This window comes from Corvus hawaiiensis, chromosome 26 (assembly GCF_020740725.1).
Source record: "Corvus hawaiiensis isolate bCorHaw1 chromosome 26, bCorHaw1.pri.cur, whole genome shotgun sequence".
Classification (NCBI taxonomy): Eukaryota; Metazoa; Chordata; class Aves; order Passeriformes; family Corvidae; genus Corvus; species Corvus hawaiiensis.
The window spans coordinates 1,177,295-1,193,738 of NC_063238.1; the positions used below are offsets into that span (position 1 = coordinate 1,177,295).

General features: G+C 37.9%; 1 protein-coding gene across 6 annotated transcripts in view; it reads left to right on the forward strand.

Moving 5' to 3' along the window:
- ASXL3 (ASXL transcriptional regulator 3) overlaps positions 1–16,444 on the forward strand; it is a 127,886-nt gene that overhangs the window by 72,964 nt on the left and 38,478 nt on the right. For 3 of the 6 annotated variants that reach the window (XM_048286264.1, XM_048286262.1, XM_048286263.1), the window contains 3 exons: positions 8,402–8,519; positions 9,441–9,560; positions 14,004–14,167. In XM_048286264.1, coding sequence (XP_048142221.1) covers positions 8,402–8,519; positions 9,441–9,560; positions 14,004–14,167 — 402 coding nt within the window. Of the gene's footprint in view, positions 1–153; positions 346–698; positions 4,592–8,401; positions 8,520–9,440; positions 9,561–14,003; positions 14,168–16,444 lie in introns of those variants that run through there. The other 3 variants (XM_048286269.1, XM_048286268.1, XM_048286265.1) reach the window with 3 other exon arrangements.

A 16,444-nucleotide genomic window follows, 5' to 3' on the forward strand; every position in this document is an offset into this window, starting at 1 on the left:
CTACCACAACTGTAATTCTTATTAGAAACCAACCTACAAGAGACTAAATTTCAGAGCAGGATGGTTAACGCTGTAATTTAGCCCTGATTTACCCGAATCTCTAGAACTAGTTTATCAAGATTTCTTTGTTTGTTTCTTTTTTTTTGGACACAGGTGTCCAAGTGCCTAGGTTGGCACTGAAGGTAGAATCCTGATCTCCCATGATGCTGGTGTGAATTTGCTTTCCTGTCTTCAGCTCACACTGCTTACCTTTCTTTGAGAGAAGAACAAGGGCAAACTCACCAGTCTTGCTCCCTCCACACTCATTCTGTTAGGACTTCTTTCCTTGACTGCAGCCAGATGCAGGTTATCTTGAAGCATTTTGCTGTCCATAGAAAGTAATCCCGTATGAGTCTGTCTGTGGTGTCTCTCCTTTGACTCATCTGAGCAACTGCTCCTACACATGCTCTAATATAAGCCTGATATATTTGCCTGCCCTGCTTTCCTTTCCTCACCCCAAAGAAGCAAAGGTGACAGAGGAGATCATTATGATGATTCTGTCCTAATCACTTAGAATTTAAGTGCAGGGTGTCTTCCTGAAAGGCTCTGAAAATCCACTGTGAACTGAGAGATATTTTTTGTACTGAATTCCTCGTTATAGAGAGTTTGCTGCACTTGCTCATTGTCTCTGTTAACCATCTTCCTATGTTTCATTTCAGATGCCACAAATGTACCAAGGCCACAGTTGGAGAATTCTGGTTCCCTAGCTGAAGCATTTGATCAGATGTCTGGCAACATAAGTGATGATTCTTGACAAATTTTCCTGACAACAAATGGAAAAGAAGGAAAACGTTGCTTTTTGACTTCTAGAGAGACATGGGAAGGGACACTGGAGTTTACAAAATGCATTCAGGAGAATGGAAGTTCGAAGAGGATAAGCTAAACTGATTTTCTGATTGCCAAGACAAGTCTAGGGAAGAGGACAGAGAAACTATGGCAGGGAGACTGCATAAAGGGGAAAAGAAGCTGGGAGAGCAAGAGTTCCAGCAGAAGCTGTTCAGGGAGTACATGCATTGCCCGAAGGCTGGCTGCACGGTATGTCCCTCTAAAGGTCCCTATGCATGGGCAGCATGTACCAGCTGCTCAACACAGTGCTTTGGTAAGACGCAAGACAATGTTTATGAGACTCTCTTCTGGGTCATGCCCCTGGTCCTCAGCCCTTACCTGTGATGGGAAGAAAGGGACAGGAATCCACACAATCCCTGCTTTCTTTTTGTACTGCTTTTTAGTAACTAGCTCCCAGTTGCTGGAGCGTTCTGCTTGTCTCTCCTCTGGGGCTGTTTGCACAGCATGCTTTTTACGGCGCTCCTGCACCTTTTCTGTTTTAATAAATGTATTTTACAGAATTTCTTAGTCTGAGAAATAACTAAAGAATTTTAAAGCAACTTCAGAACTGCTGTGCTGAAGCATAGTTGCCCCTCTGCCTCAGTGTAGGACAGTACCCCTCACTTAAAGTATGTCCTGGCATGAGCATTACCTTTGTTTAAACCTACCACTGCTACATAGTGGAATCTTCTTCCCAAATATGGGTTGAAAGTGTTCTCTTTCTTCTGTTCTGTAGAGATGCAGTTGCTTTTTCCAAGTCTCAGATAGTCAAGCTGAAGACAGCAGCCTAGTTCTAAGCCTTGCTTTGTCTGATTCATTAAGTAGCTTGTCCCTTAAGTAGCCTGGGGAACTACTTCAGATGGATTGGTCATTGTTATTGTATTAATGAAAATATAATCACTAGAGATTAGAGTCCCAGTTAAGCTTTTCCAGTGGTGTTACCTGATTTTTCCTTATAGTGGCAGTGAATATCTGTGTGAGTACCTTCTTTTGGGCCATGTGAAAAGAACAGCTTTTGATTTGAATAGTTTGTAACATGAAATTATATTCAGGTGACAATGAATCATGTCTTGATTTTGAAGTGCGTCCTAGAAAATGTTGGCCTTTTCAGGAAAAGACAGGATTTGGAACAGCTCACAACTCTTCAGAGCTCTAGGAAGCCTCCTACAAAATGTTGAGAAGCAGTTATCTACAAATGGTGTTCCAGGAGCTGTTGGGTAGGTCCCCAGAAGGCTGTGTGCTCAGGATGTGTGGGCAAGCGGGAGTACCCAGGCTCAAACAGGATGTCAGGCAGAAAGACATTACACTGCTTATGCTGGTGCAATGTAAATTCTCTGAGGGGTAATGTGAGAAGATTTTTTTGCCTGGGAAGTCTAGACATGAAGCCCCTGCTGCATGCTTTGGCCCCTGTGCAGAGTGTGTTTGAAAATTTAACCTCATGGAAAATGTTGATTACAGTTTTAAGATTTTGTATTGATGTTGCTCTCTTTATTTTAATTTGTTTTTAAGCTGCTTTCTACAAACTGTTTACTTACCTATATGTGCTTTGTTGTGCCAAAGAACAGATTCCCCATAAAACACTTTTCAGCTGATAGATGTTATTAATTTAATACTACACAAACCATTAAAAAAATCCCAATTCTTCTCTCTGTAAAAAAGCTTTCACTGAGTTGATGCATATGCCATCATCATTCCCATTCACATGCAAGTCAAAACAGACATTGAACGCATCACGTGTTTTTTGCCCTTGGTTCTGTGCTTGGGAAAGCACCAAAAACATGTGCTTTGCAGTCCATTGTGATCTGCAGCAACTGTAGCTGTGGCTGCATTATTGCAATCCCGTAGAAAGTAGTGCTGGCTTGCAGGTGTAGAGACACACATATGAACACACAAATCTCTGTGTCTCTGCCCCACAAAGGTCCAAGCACTTCAGAGTTTGTTGGTACACAGGTAAATGTTCAGTGTTAATGTGTACTGTAGTCCTACAGAAAGACGCTGAGCCCTACTGAGAGCTAAAGAACAAATACACAGCAAGACATTCTTTTTATTCCAAATACAGATGTAAATATCACAAGGAAGGAGGATAGCACGGGACAAGAATAGATGCTTATTTGAGGAGGTATTAGCATTTGTTTGAAAATAAACCCCAGGTCTCCAAACTTCCATCCTGCTGATTCTGACACTGCTCTTCATCTCCAGATGATAATTGTGTACACTTGGCAGCATACCGACATGTTTAGTGTATGGTCTGGTTGGAAGTAAATTAATTTGCTTTGGAAATGGCACTTTGTACCTTGTAGTTGTTTTCATAGGACATCTTTATTGTGTTTTAATCTTATGTTTGCATGCTTATAACTGAGTACTTTGTTTATGTTTAATATAAGAATTAGTGGCATCCAGGAAACAATAATGGGTTTACTCTTTGTGATTTGTGGTGCTTACTGTTTTAGTTTAACTGCTCTGTCTGTCTGTGAAACAGGTTGCCACTGAGAAATTTTAATTTAACAGACGTGGGACTTAAAGGCTCTTATTTTATTAACAAAATGAGGGTGAGAGAGAGGACAAAGACTGAATTTTATAGTGGTGTTAAGTGTATCAGTGATAAACCATAAACCTGTTCCATCTTTGTCAATTTGGGATCCATAACCATGATGTGGAGTTGTTATTTATTTTGTGCGAGACTTTTTGCTCAGTCTGTCATAGCTTGTATTTTCACATGGCAGAATGGAAGAATTCCATAGCTTTACCTTTCTGATCTGAAATGTGTGAAATTTCAAAGGCTATGTTTCATGATATGAGTTTCAGAATGTAGACTTGACGTTTATGGAACAAGTAGAAATCTGGGAAGATATTGCTTAATGCAACCAAGTGTTACATGTCTTTGTTGTTAATAACTTAATTTTTAACATTCTTAGCGTGTCACGCATTTAAGCTCAAATGAAAGTGGTTTTCTGCATTAATGGTTTATCTGTGTGCTGCATTTTTTCATTCTGAGTTGAAAAGATGTGGGAAAGAAAAATAACAAAAAAAAAATTAATGAGCAGCGGTAAAATCAGAGCACAGAGGTTGACATTTTGCTTCTGGTGCTCTTTTGGGGAGGTATTTTGCCCCCATCTCCAGTTATCTTTTGGTTTATATTGTTTCCTTTTATTCTTACTTGAAAGATGGCTTTATGAGTTTCTAATGAAGACAGTCAACCATTTTGTTACATGGGTGAAGAAGCCTTTCCTGTGTTAAGATCAACTAAACATGACATTATTGTTATTAAGAGCATATAATGGCATTCATGAAACCTCCAAAATACTGCCATACTCCAGTAGGGATAGAAACTCCCTGAAAAAAAAAAGGAACCTTGCTCTTGTCACCTCTTTATTAAAAAAAAAAAACCAAACAACTCTTGGAATTAGAAGTTCACTGTTAATTTCATGGTGTTTTTCTTTTGCCATCTATCTTCAGAGTTTATGTTTTCTTAATTATCATCTTTTTATTTTATTTTGAGTTCTTTGGATGAAAATGGATTGATAGTTTACTTAAAGATTTTGGCAATAAAAATAACTTCATTAAACCAAATAATTATGCCAAGCACTGTATAATGACCATGGCAGTGTTATTCAACAGATGGTCACAGGTTCATTTTTATGAATGGGAATATTGGGAATTCTCCATATTCATTATGTGCAAGAGATTCACAGATGTCCTTTGCAAATCTGCTTGTGAAAGGCTGGATGTAAGTATTATATTTTGGTGGTAATTTTAAGAGACCCTTTAATGTTTTAACTTGTATATTACATGAACTTTCATTTCCTTTCCTTCTTTTGATTTATTTGATGTACAAACAGGATGGTAGTAATGTCTTACAGAATACTTCAACAGTGATCAGTTCTAGGTATTTAAAACTTGCAGCTTTTTTAACTCAGGCATTTAGCATGAATTGATTGAATGCATTTAAAATGTAAACATAGCCTCATTAAAGAAAAATATTCTTTATGTAAGCTATCATATGCACTACATGTGTTTTTCTCTAATTTTCCATAGTGAAAATGACACCTTACCATTTGGTAAAATCATCATCTGTTTCTTGCAGTTCTGCAGGAAGTCCAGCTAGGAGGTTATATATCTCTAAATATGGATGAGATGCAAAAGGCTGTGTCGGTAAAGGATGACAATGTAGTTAGTATGTGTTAGTTACTGTTTCCATATCTGCAGTGATATCTGGAACCATTTTTCCGTGGAATAAGTTACAACATTTCTCATTTTCTTCAGTGCTAGTTATAAATTTGATTTATTTGGTTGTGGTGACTAGGAAAGCACTAAATTAGCTTGGTGCACTAAAAGCTCAGTATAGCAGGCATTTGGTGCATGTTTCACTTGGAGTAATCTCATTGACTTCCCAGCTAAGTAGAATTAATCTTGGGTTACAAGATTCTTGTCTTATCCTACAGTAGTCTTGTATTCTAAAATTAATATCCCTCAGGCTAGGTGTAGAGAAGTTATATATTTGTCCTCAGCAGAGACTACAGAGATTGTCCTTCATTTATACTTAACTCCTTCTAGTATTTGGCTTCCCTTGGATCTGGATGTCAATCAGCAGTTTCTCCCACCGATGGGTTGCTCCTAGTGTTGTCTTGCAAAGATTTGTCTATCCAAAATTTCAGACCCTGCAGCTTCAAAATCGAAGGAGAATTTAACACAAAATTGTTGTGATTAGCCAGGCATATCACAAGAATGTCTGTGCAGAATCTCAGCCATCTCTATGCTCTGGAAATCATATGTTAGATTATTTACTTGATATCTTTGTGCCCTCCTCCCCTGCCTCATGTCTTTCATTTGACAAATGAAAACACAGAGAGGCATGAGGAAGGTTATGTGCCTATTCTTTGTACACAGGGTGATTCATTGGTAATTCATTCACTTTGTGTTAAAAGTTTTACTTAGATTTTAATATCCACATGGCGGGGGTTGGGTTTGGGGTGGGGGATTTGGCGGGGGGGGGAGGTTTCTACAGCCTTTCCTTCAGGTGCGTGTGGCTTTACTGTCAGCTTGATTCTCAGACTTAACTTGGGCCCTGTTTGGTGATCGGTTCCTTGTGCTGTGAAGCTGGAGGAGCTGGGGAAGGGACTGGCAGTGAATCAATGGGTGTTAGAGGAAAAAGAAACCCTGAAAAACAAATGTGCATCAAAAGGAAATGGTGTCTTTAAGGTTTGTGCTTGACCCTCACATATAGAGGTGCTTAGCCTGTAGCTCAAGAAGTGTGCTATGCCTCGAAGTAAATAGTTCTGGTGGCTTTGTCTGCTCCCAGCTGTATTTCCTCATCTAACTGTCCAGGGGATGCCTTGCATTAGTGCTTCATGAGCATGAGTTGGCCTGTGCTTCTTGGAAATGCCAAATCGGTTGCATAAATGTGTCCTTAAGGGCCACAAGGGGCCTTCCAGTAACAGAAAAGAAGGTAAGTGGTGCACCTGACAAAGATTGGGTACTGCCCTCGCTCCAGCAGCACGTGTGTCACCTGAGGTGTATGAACATTGCGTGCCTGTCACTGGTGGTGGATACACTGCTGGTTCCTTTCTCTCCTTCATGGGAGCTCAGTCTAAGGATTGAAAATCAACTAGAAGGCTTGACAAAGAATCTCCCTTTGCCACAGTGGCTGTATAAATCATTAAGATGGTATTTCCATATGAATGCTGGCAGCAAGGCTGTGTACCCTTGGTAGAGGTGGAAATTGTCTTGGAAAGTCAGGAGGAGGCAGGAGGAGAGCATGGAGCATTGTTTGGGCTCTAACTGTTTGTCTAGGGAGGATGGCTTGAGGATGGCATCCGGCAAATCAGGCTGTGGCACACCATGATACAAAGTTCGGGTTGTGTTATACTGGTGTGTTGTTAGTGCAGACATTGCCTGTCTTTTCTGTTAATTTTTAGTGAACTGTTTCCCACTGTCTCCATGGTATTACTGTTAATTAAGGATCCCCTAGTTTGACACTTAGGTTTGTAGGGTCATTTTTGGAATTTTGAGGAATTTTTGAGAAATGTTAGCACTTTAGAATTTTCTGTCCACAGGTCTGGCTGTGCTTGTTCATTAGCAGTATGAATTTTCTGTCTCAAAAATGTTTGAAGTATAGATTGTTCTTTATGGCTTTCTTCTGCTTCTTTGGTTCAGTGCAGATCTGACCAGCTTCCTTTCTTTGTTTGGTTTCAGGTGTTCTAATTTGCTTTTTATTGCACAGTGCTTACGTGTCTTTTAAGAAGTACAATAAAATGGGTTAATCCATGAAATAGCTTCTATGTGGCCTGGTGTATTTTATACTGTGTAGAGTGTTATTTAGAGGAATAGACCGATATCGATTTCTTTCTTCTCAGGGTTTTTTTTTCCTTCTATTATTTAGCTATGTGAACAATTTGGAAAGGTATTACAATCCATTAAAGTTACAGACTTAAACCTTATAGGGTATCAGTCATTCATGCTCATAAACCTATAGGGATAATTCATATCAAATATGTTCCTTGTTCATATGATATTACTTTAATAAATCCCCAAAGTTCCTAACACAAATCACAATTGTAAAAATAGAGTGCACAGTAAGAATGGAGAAAAATAGCCAGGAGGCTAGGAGAGATCTGTATTAAGCCCATCCCATTCTGATTAATTCCAGAATTTTAATGCTTGCAGATGCATTAATTGGCAGGTGTTCATATTTGTATGTTTTAAGACCTTTTGAATGAGGTATCATTTTCCATATAAAACAGTCTGGTGGGTATTTGCTATTTCTAGTCTGTAGATATTTTATATTACACTACCAGCCCTGTATTTGATACATTTATGAAACACAAAGCACTACCATTTGTAGAGATTTATTCGTGTATCATTTTTCCCCAGATTTGCCAGAACACCATCATGTTCGTGTTCTGAAGGTTAATGCCCAAAGTCAAACAGACAGAAGCCAAATGCTGCAAGGTTTCCAAGATTAGGACTGATTCCCTTCACGAAAATAAATGATTCCTGCCATGTTCAGTGATTTTGTGCAGCACTACTCACGGCTGAGTGAGTGCATCAATACTGTAGTCCTTACATGCTGTACATACTGATGACACTCTGTGTTAACTTGATTGACTGAGCAGTATACTGGAGAGGATGCACCTGCGAGAGATGTGCAGACATATATATTTTTATTCTGGTTTTGAAACATTTTGGTTTTACTTTTTTTTTTTTTTTCTTGGAAGTCTTAGTTTCACATTTCAGGGGTTATCACGTTGTGCTGTTAAGGTAGAGGAAACAGTTACGTGCTTCTTTGTTGTCAAAACTGGATTGGAAAATGATCTAAGGTGCATCTTCTTTCTCTATTAAAAAAAGGGAAAAAAGGCTGAATTTATATTTTAAAAGAAAATGACATAAAGAGGACGAGTGTGAAGTCTGGCAAGTCAGTAGCTGTGTAAATTATGCTTATTTTAAGGGTTTCAGTTTAATGGTAGAGAAATGTCATGTGTAATTCACTTACAAGCATTATTTTTTGCTACAGCTTTATGTTTTGTTATCGTTTTTGTAGGCTTTAAGACAACAGCAGAAAAGAAGAAATGGAGTCTCAATGATGGTAAACAAGACTGTTCCTCGTGTTGTTTTGACACCATTAAAGGTGTCCGATGAGCAGTCGGATTCACCTTCAGGTAAATAGCTAAAGGACCGTCTGCAAGATCAGCTCTAGTCACAGAGCCTTCTTCTGAATCAGCTGTGTAGCATACAGAATTTGGAATTGCTGAAATAATATTTCCACTGGGTGGCTTTGTTTAACATCTTTATTTCCTTATCAAGTCTCGTGTCTCAAGGATGGAGATTTTTCGTTAATAAAGAATTGAAGGCACACAGTAGAATGACAATTGGCAATATCAGCAGCTTTAAAGGAATGCAAAGTAACATTTTGTTTGGCTCTGGAGCTCTAATGGAGGACCACATGCTGGTATTCAATGCCATAAAAAGAGGAGGGGGGGGAAGGCAAGCTTCTCTGTGAATGTGAATTTGTGTCTCAGTTCGGCGTTGCAATACTCAAATCCTTTTGTTAGCTTTTCTTCTTCTTATACCGTGCTTATCACTGCAGCATAACCTTGACCTTTAGCTCTGGTGGTTAAGTTGCTCCATTTTAAGAGATTTCTGTGTCTATGTCTAACACAAATTGACAATTGTATTTCCAAATACATCTTTTCTTTAAATGTTTCTTCACAAAGAAATGATCTTTTTTCAGCCGTAGATTGCTTTACTGCCCCATAACTTGAGGTTAAAATATTTTTTAAAATACCTCTTGGGCATTATAGAACTATGTTTTTTTTATTAGATCAGTGAACATTTTTATTGACTACGGGTTCAGTAAACTTTAGTTTTCAGCACTTAATTGATTTATTGAGCTTTTACTTCCAATTCTTCTGATGAGTAGGAATTGTATTGTGACCAGAAAAGTATATTGCCTTTCAGCAAGAAGATGTCAATTTTTTTAAAATCCTATTTTTGTTTTGTTTACGGTGTAGGGGGTGCTGAGGGGATTGTTAGTAAAAGTGCAAAAGCATCACATTTGAGGGATTTTATTTTTTTCAAAGGATCTGAATCTAAAAATGGTGAAGCAGATGGTTCTGATAAAGAGATGAAACATGGGCAAAAGTCTCCAACTGGAAAGCAGACAAGCCAGCACTTAAAGAGGTTAAAAAAATCTGGTTTAGGTGAGTAGGAGTAAAATAAATATCTTACTTATATTTTTATAATCTCTGTGTTCTCTTGAAAAGTTTTATTTTTCTGTTTACTTGTCCCTTTTTCAAACTCAGCAGCTGACCCTCTCTCAAGAAGAGATCTTTCTGTCTACCTGGAAAATCCATGGTCAATTTTTTTTTCCTCCTCAGAATGATTGTCTGTAGTCGCTTTTGAAAGTTTGACAGAGCTAAGCAACTGCAGGCAGAGAGGTGATTTAGCAATTAGAATCTGATTGTTACATAATGAGTTTTTGGGGGATGGAGGCAGGGTGAAACAGAAATTCTTTCTTTGTGGTGAATTTGTTTGCCATCTAATGTGCATTTATTCCCAGAGTTAGTAGCATATTTGCTTACATCCTTGCCCTGTTAGGAGATAACCTTCTCTTTTCTTCATTTGCATTATTGCATGTCATATAGAGATTTGGCATAAAATTTTTGGTTGGTTCTCCTTCTTTGGCTGATTTATTTCTTCATTGGATCTGTAATTATTTTGAAGCTACACCTCTTGAGGTGGTAGATACAGTTCTGGTTTTATTTTCTGTGGGTTTTTTAGCAAGGTTCATGGATCATGTTCTGTAATTAACAAAGAATTTTCTCTGAAGAGATGCTGAGAGTAAATTCTCAATCTCCATGTGATAGGCAGATTTTCCTGCCCTGCATGAAATTTAATTGGAAAAGTTCCCTAGGGAGCACAAAATATAGTGTTCACTAAGACTCTTGTCTCTGCTTAAGTAAAGTCAAATAATGACATAACTGTTTCTTTATCTTTACCGAGTACTTTTTGCATTCAGCCAAGTGCTGAATCATTTAGAGAAGTATTTTGCAATGTGGCCATGTTGGAAAAGATAACCAACAAGCTTTTTGTCGTGGCTAAATCCTAAAAGTTATTTTCTGTCTGTCTTTGTGGGGATAAGATTGTTCTTCTTTATTAGTCATCCATCCTTGTCCTATTTTTATACATAATGATCCTGTAAATTAGCTCCAAGGCACTTCGCTTCCTAAATGCCATGGGTGATTTGTTCAGTATGGTATTGCCAGTTCCTGGAAATGTAACCTACAAGCCTTATTGTATCACAGCCTCCCATGAAAGTGTACTTTGGTTTCATACATGATCTTTCTGCAGATTATCAGTCAGTCCCATATGGACAGATACTTCTCTATGTTGATCCAACAGCATTATTCTAAATAGACAATACTCCTTCAGTATAACAGCTTTTGCTGTGCAAAGTTATGTTCAATGTTAGATGATTTCCTGTAATTTTTCTCTACATTTAAGACTGAGATACATCATTTCAAGTATACATTCCTCCCCATCTTCAGATACTACATCAGCTGTTGGCTAATGATATCAAATGAATTCATTAGGGGTTTTCTTGGTGGATTTTGGAAAATAAATTCTCTGGCCTTTTGGGACACCACACACGGAATGTAGGGAACTTCGTATAAGGTTTAAGCGTTTCTGTTCTTGTACTTGCTGAAATGTTTCTCTCATGACACAACATTTCTTGGGATGCTAAAAGTGCAGTTGTAGAGCAGCTTTGAGAATGGGTCCAGAGTCCTGTATAGTGCACAATTCAGCTCCAGATACTGTTTCATTGTCTGAAACTCTGCTGATCTGCCCAACATTCAGTACATGTTGTGTTTGATAGACTTTCTGAGCTCTGATTAAATATGACTTTTCTTCCCTTTTAGTTAACAGATTCTTACAACTGTGTGATTTCTGTCCTTTTTCTGTTTTCATTTTTATACCTTGATGTAGAACCATGGTGCTCCCATCTCCTTACAGTTAATTCTCTATGTTGGAGACTGTTCTCGTATTTTCCAAGGCTGCAAGCCTGAATTTCTCTCTTGTCTTACAGCTCCTATTTCTGATCTGGACAGTGATACCTCTGAACTATATAAGGATTCAAAATGCCTTTCTCTGTGGAAAACAACGTAGAAAACATTGGCACATGTTTTGTCATAAACTCCTCTCAGAGCTCTGATTAGTGATGCAGTAGTGTCATGCTTCCATGCTGCTCCCAAATACTTCACTAAATCTTATTACAAACTTGGGACCTGCTGTACAGATCCTAAATTAGCCATAGGAAGGGTGCAGGAGAGAAAATTTGTTGTTCTTCTGAACAGATTTTGAGGATTATTTTTTTTAAATAGGAGTGTGGTGGGGATCCACAGTTTGCTACTGGCCTAGAATTAATACACACATTTCTTCCAGAAGTTGATAAAACCTCCATAGTATTCTGTAAGTGATAGCAGGTCAAATAAATCAGAAAATTTAGGTTTGTCTTTTTTTCTTGGGCTTTTCACGCTCTGAGAATATCTGCCACTGAAGGATGTTACTGATTTTGCAGTCATGTATCTTATTTGAGTTTGGATTATCTCTGTGTATATGCCTTCCCATAGGATATGAAGTGCTAGCTGGGGAAGATGTTACTCTATTTTGGAGTCACTTAGAAGAGGGGGATATGTATTTTGTATTGATTAAAGAAGAGAATATACATACAAGCATTAAAATTCAATACATCATACAACTTGTGTTATGCTCAGGGACTGTGTTCTTTCTACATTTATATTTAGTGGGTGGAACAGATGGTGCAGATAGTTTATTGTGATGCATTCATGAAAATGGGCACTTTTTCCATGCAATTGTCCTGTATAACAGGGCATTCATTTGTTGGTAATGGAGTCTTTGCTGTACTGAAATAAAGTATGTTGGAAATATGTGTTGGAAAAGGTTATCCTGTGCTGAGTGCAAAGTAGTCCTTGTCTCATTCAGGTACTATTGTCTGCTGAAAAATAAAATAAAATTACAAGAATGTTTGCAGGAGGCTGTGACTGAAGTGGAGCTTTTAGAATTTACCAATCTGCATTTTCTTGCATATGTATATTTTGTGGTTACAGACTTTCAGGGAAGAGACCACCACAGGTCCTCTAAGAAATCTCAAGCATAATTGCATTCCTGCTATTAATGTTACTGTTAAGTAGCTTGTAGCATTTGAGACATTCCTAATAATCAGTATGCCCAAATTTTCTCATTTTTAAAGCATAATTTGTTCTTAACATGTCAGTTGTGATTGTTGCTGAGAGGTCCTATGTAAATGCCAAATGCCATCATTGCTCATAGCAGCAGAATAATCTTTAAATCACTTTTTTAGAGATTCTGATGGAGTGTGTGTTTTACATAGATCAGATCCCTCTTATACCATCTTTGAAATATTTGAAAGTACCACGGACTGAAACCTGAAAAAGTTGCGGGGGGGGGGGGGCGGCGGCGTTTAGAAGCTCTTGAGTTTTTCCAGCCACCTCACCTGGACTTGGATATATTAAAACTTAGAGGAAAAAAGGATTGTAGCAGTATATATACCTTGAAGCAGGTAGCTCTTTAAGAAGCTTTTAAAAAGTATCTTCTAAATATTATCCTTGAAATACTAACAAAATCAGACCACACAGGATCTCCAGTGGTCATCTAATTTGCTCATCAGTCATAGGTCAAAATCAGATATGCATCTGTCATTACTGACAGGTATTTGTCTGACATATTCTTACAAGGTTTCCACTGATGGAGACTGTAATACCTCCCTATGGATCTAATCCAGTGTCTCCTTGTTCTTGGTGGGTGAAAGCTTTCTTTTCCCAGTATCTTAACAGATATACTTCTTACTGTGCAAGAATTTAAGCTGATAGTCCTTCTGTCCACTGGGTAAAGTAAGAAGACATTGTTCTGTAGCACTGTGCATGAGCCATATGTGTATTTCCCTTTCCCTCTGCTGGGTCTTTATCTTACTCCTGGGTTTGTACTGTCCCTCACATACTCTGTTTTTTAATCTCATAACTCCTGCTGCTGCCTTCTGTGTGTTGATCATTTTAGATCATCAGTTCTTAGGAGAATTCTGAAAAATGCATGCTTTCAGACATTAACATATTAAATATTCTCATCTCTTTGATCATTCTCTATTCACAGAGGTAGTTTTATCAGGTGCAATGGGACAAGTTGTGCAGGCCATAGGGCGCTGCTGATGATAACAGAGAAGCTGACCATAATGATTGATTCACATCAGCCTCATCAAGTAGCCTTTTGCTTGAAAATAGGTGCTTATATAATTATTGGTGGTGACATGACAGGATTATTTTCTGCGGCTGCTCATTTGAGTTGGTCTTGAGCTGGAAGTAAGAATATGTCAGCTGTGATGTTGAGTGGAACATGGATCCTGTAAGAGGTCAAGAGACAAATGCAGGGAATATAAAAGCTGTGACACCTAGAATAACACCTAGAAAAGGCTGTGTTACCCTTCTCAGAGTACCATTTCTCTAGTGCTTACTGTATTATACAATAAAAGCTAAAAACTTAAAAAGAAGTCTTGTTCCTACTCTCTTCCTTTATTTATGTTTAAAGTTATTTCTGTTTATTTACTCCAGGACATTTGAAATGGACCAAAGCTGAGGATATTGACATAGAAACTCCGGGATCTATTCTAGTGAACACTAACCTGAGGGCTTTAATAAATAAACACACCTTTGCTTCTTTACCTCAGCATTTTCAACAATACCTCCTGCTTTTGCTTCCAGAAGTAGACAGGCAGGTAAGTAGCATCATACAATATTTCTTTTTTTAATAAGACTTTTTTACAGTGTGTTTGTGTAGGCTGATTTGACTGACTAGGAATTGTTCCAGGACAGAGTAAGGAGAAAAATTCAGTTCTTTCTTAGGTAAAACTGTTAGATGTAGAATGACTGTGAAGTTTTATCTATTAAAACCAGCTCCTGCTTCTTTGCTTCCTGAAAACTGTGCAGCTCCCTGATTTGTCTAAATGGAAACTGGGCAGCAAATCTTTCAAACTTGCCAAATCACTTAATTAGCTTTTCTACCTATGGTGTTGAAGATAAACTTCTCATTCTCAAGCCTTGCTTTATTTTGGGTCTCTTTTCACCTGTGGTCATCCTTGGTGCTCTACCAGCAATGTCCAGGTCAATATTAGTTCTGTTAGTTTGTTCTCCTGCCCTTCACCTTTCACACAAGCTTATGGATGCTTTCTCAGCTCCAGTGCACTGAGTCCACTCATTCACACTTTTGTAAGGAATATCTTCTCCGGAGCTTAAGGCTTTGTGCTCAGATCTGTTGAGGAAAATGATTTGGAGAGTAACAGGCTGGAAATAAAATTTCAGTTTCATGATCTTTCCTACAATGTCTGTTCCTTCCTGCATTTGGTGGTAAGATTGCAGGGTTTCTTAGAGTGATAAAAAAGGCTTTCCAGCATGTCTAGTAGTTAAAACAGAAGAGAGAGTGCAAACCAATTTCATTTGCTCACTTGCCTCACTTAGGGATTCAAACAGTCTTACCATTTTCAATGATGAATACTCATACACTTAATTCAGACTCATTAACCTACCCAAATAGGGCATTATATTTTTTGCAGATGGTCAGTATCCCTCTTTTAATGTAATAACTTGAGAATGCAGATAATTTAAATGACTAATTAAAACCTGCATCTTAAATCAATATTTCATTTCAGTATTGCAAGTTTCATTTCTTAAACTGTAAGTAGTTAGTCTACCACTAAAGCAGGGAGAAGAAATGCAATATGACACAAAAAGAGAAAGAACAATTGTACTGATGTACATTTACTCAGCCTCTTATCAAATTAGATACTATATGTTGTGGATGGTAATTATGCATTTAATAACAGAATGCTTGATAAGGAACATCAAAACAAGATCCATAGGACAAACAGTATAAATGTACTTATTCTCAAGCTCCCACAATGCAGTCAAAGTCAATATTGACAAGTTTTAAGAAAACTTTTTTCCCTGCTGTCAAACAGATTTTGCTTAGTGCCCAGCACACATTTTCCTGATAGTTTGGATTTTTTGTTCTCTTTCCAGTTAATTCATAGAAGAGATTAAAAAAAATGTACTAGGTAAAATCATGTTTTCTCTCCAAGCATAAAAGACCCAATGTTCATAAATTACATTTCAAGTATGGGGTCTTTATTTAGAAGTTTTTTACATTAAAATTTATTTTTAACAATGGAGTATCTACAGCTGACAAGCCACTTACCTTCTTATCAGTGTTCTTACAGCAGAGTTTTTTGGCAAGAAAATCAAGAGAATATTTGTTGAATTTAAACATGCCTCACTAGTTAAAAGCAATGCATTTTTTTAACTTTTATTTCAAAAGGCATTCAAATAATGCATATAATACGTTATTTCAGAGGCCCAACACTACATAATTGGACACTGTTACTTCACAAGCAAACATTGTGATGAGACATTTGCAGGTGTCCTTCCATCTGTCATCTTCTCACAGCATTCTGTGGATTTGTGTAGCATACCAGGTTTTCACCTGCATTTGGAAGGCAGGAGTCACCAGTCATCTCTGGAAGTGTAATGGAAATGTTTGGCCTCTAAGTGTGATAGTTTGAAAATTGTTTTCTGGTGGAGAGTGGAATAGCCCTGAACCTTCACTTTGCAGAAGTCATAGCAGAGAAAGAAATGCATCTCTTTTCTTGATGTCTTGAGAATACATCCTTGGCTATGCCTAAAGTGTGGCATCCCAGATACAGACTGATGAAAGCAATTGAGCTGATGTTCTTTTCCTTCCCATGGCAAGTGGAAAATGCCAGTGTAGTGCTCAAGGATCAAGTAAAAGGAGAGAGAATTTCAGCCAGGGAAATTCTGGAAAAAACTGGTGGGGTCTCTGTTGTTGGTCACTCTGACTGAACAAGGCAAGGGTATTCAGTTTTCCTCTTATTTCTACTTTCTAAATCAAATGGGGTATCAGGCAAGCAAAAATGGTGCAACACTATTCTTTGAGTTAGCTGCACATCTCTGGGGGTTCAGTTTTGTTGTTTTATATCGTC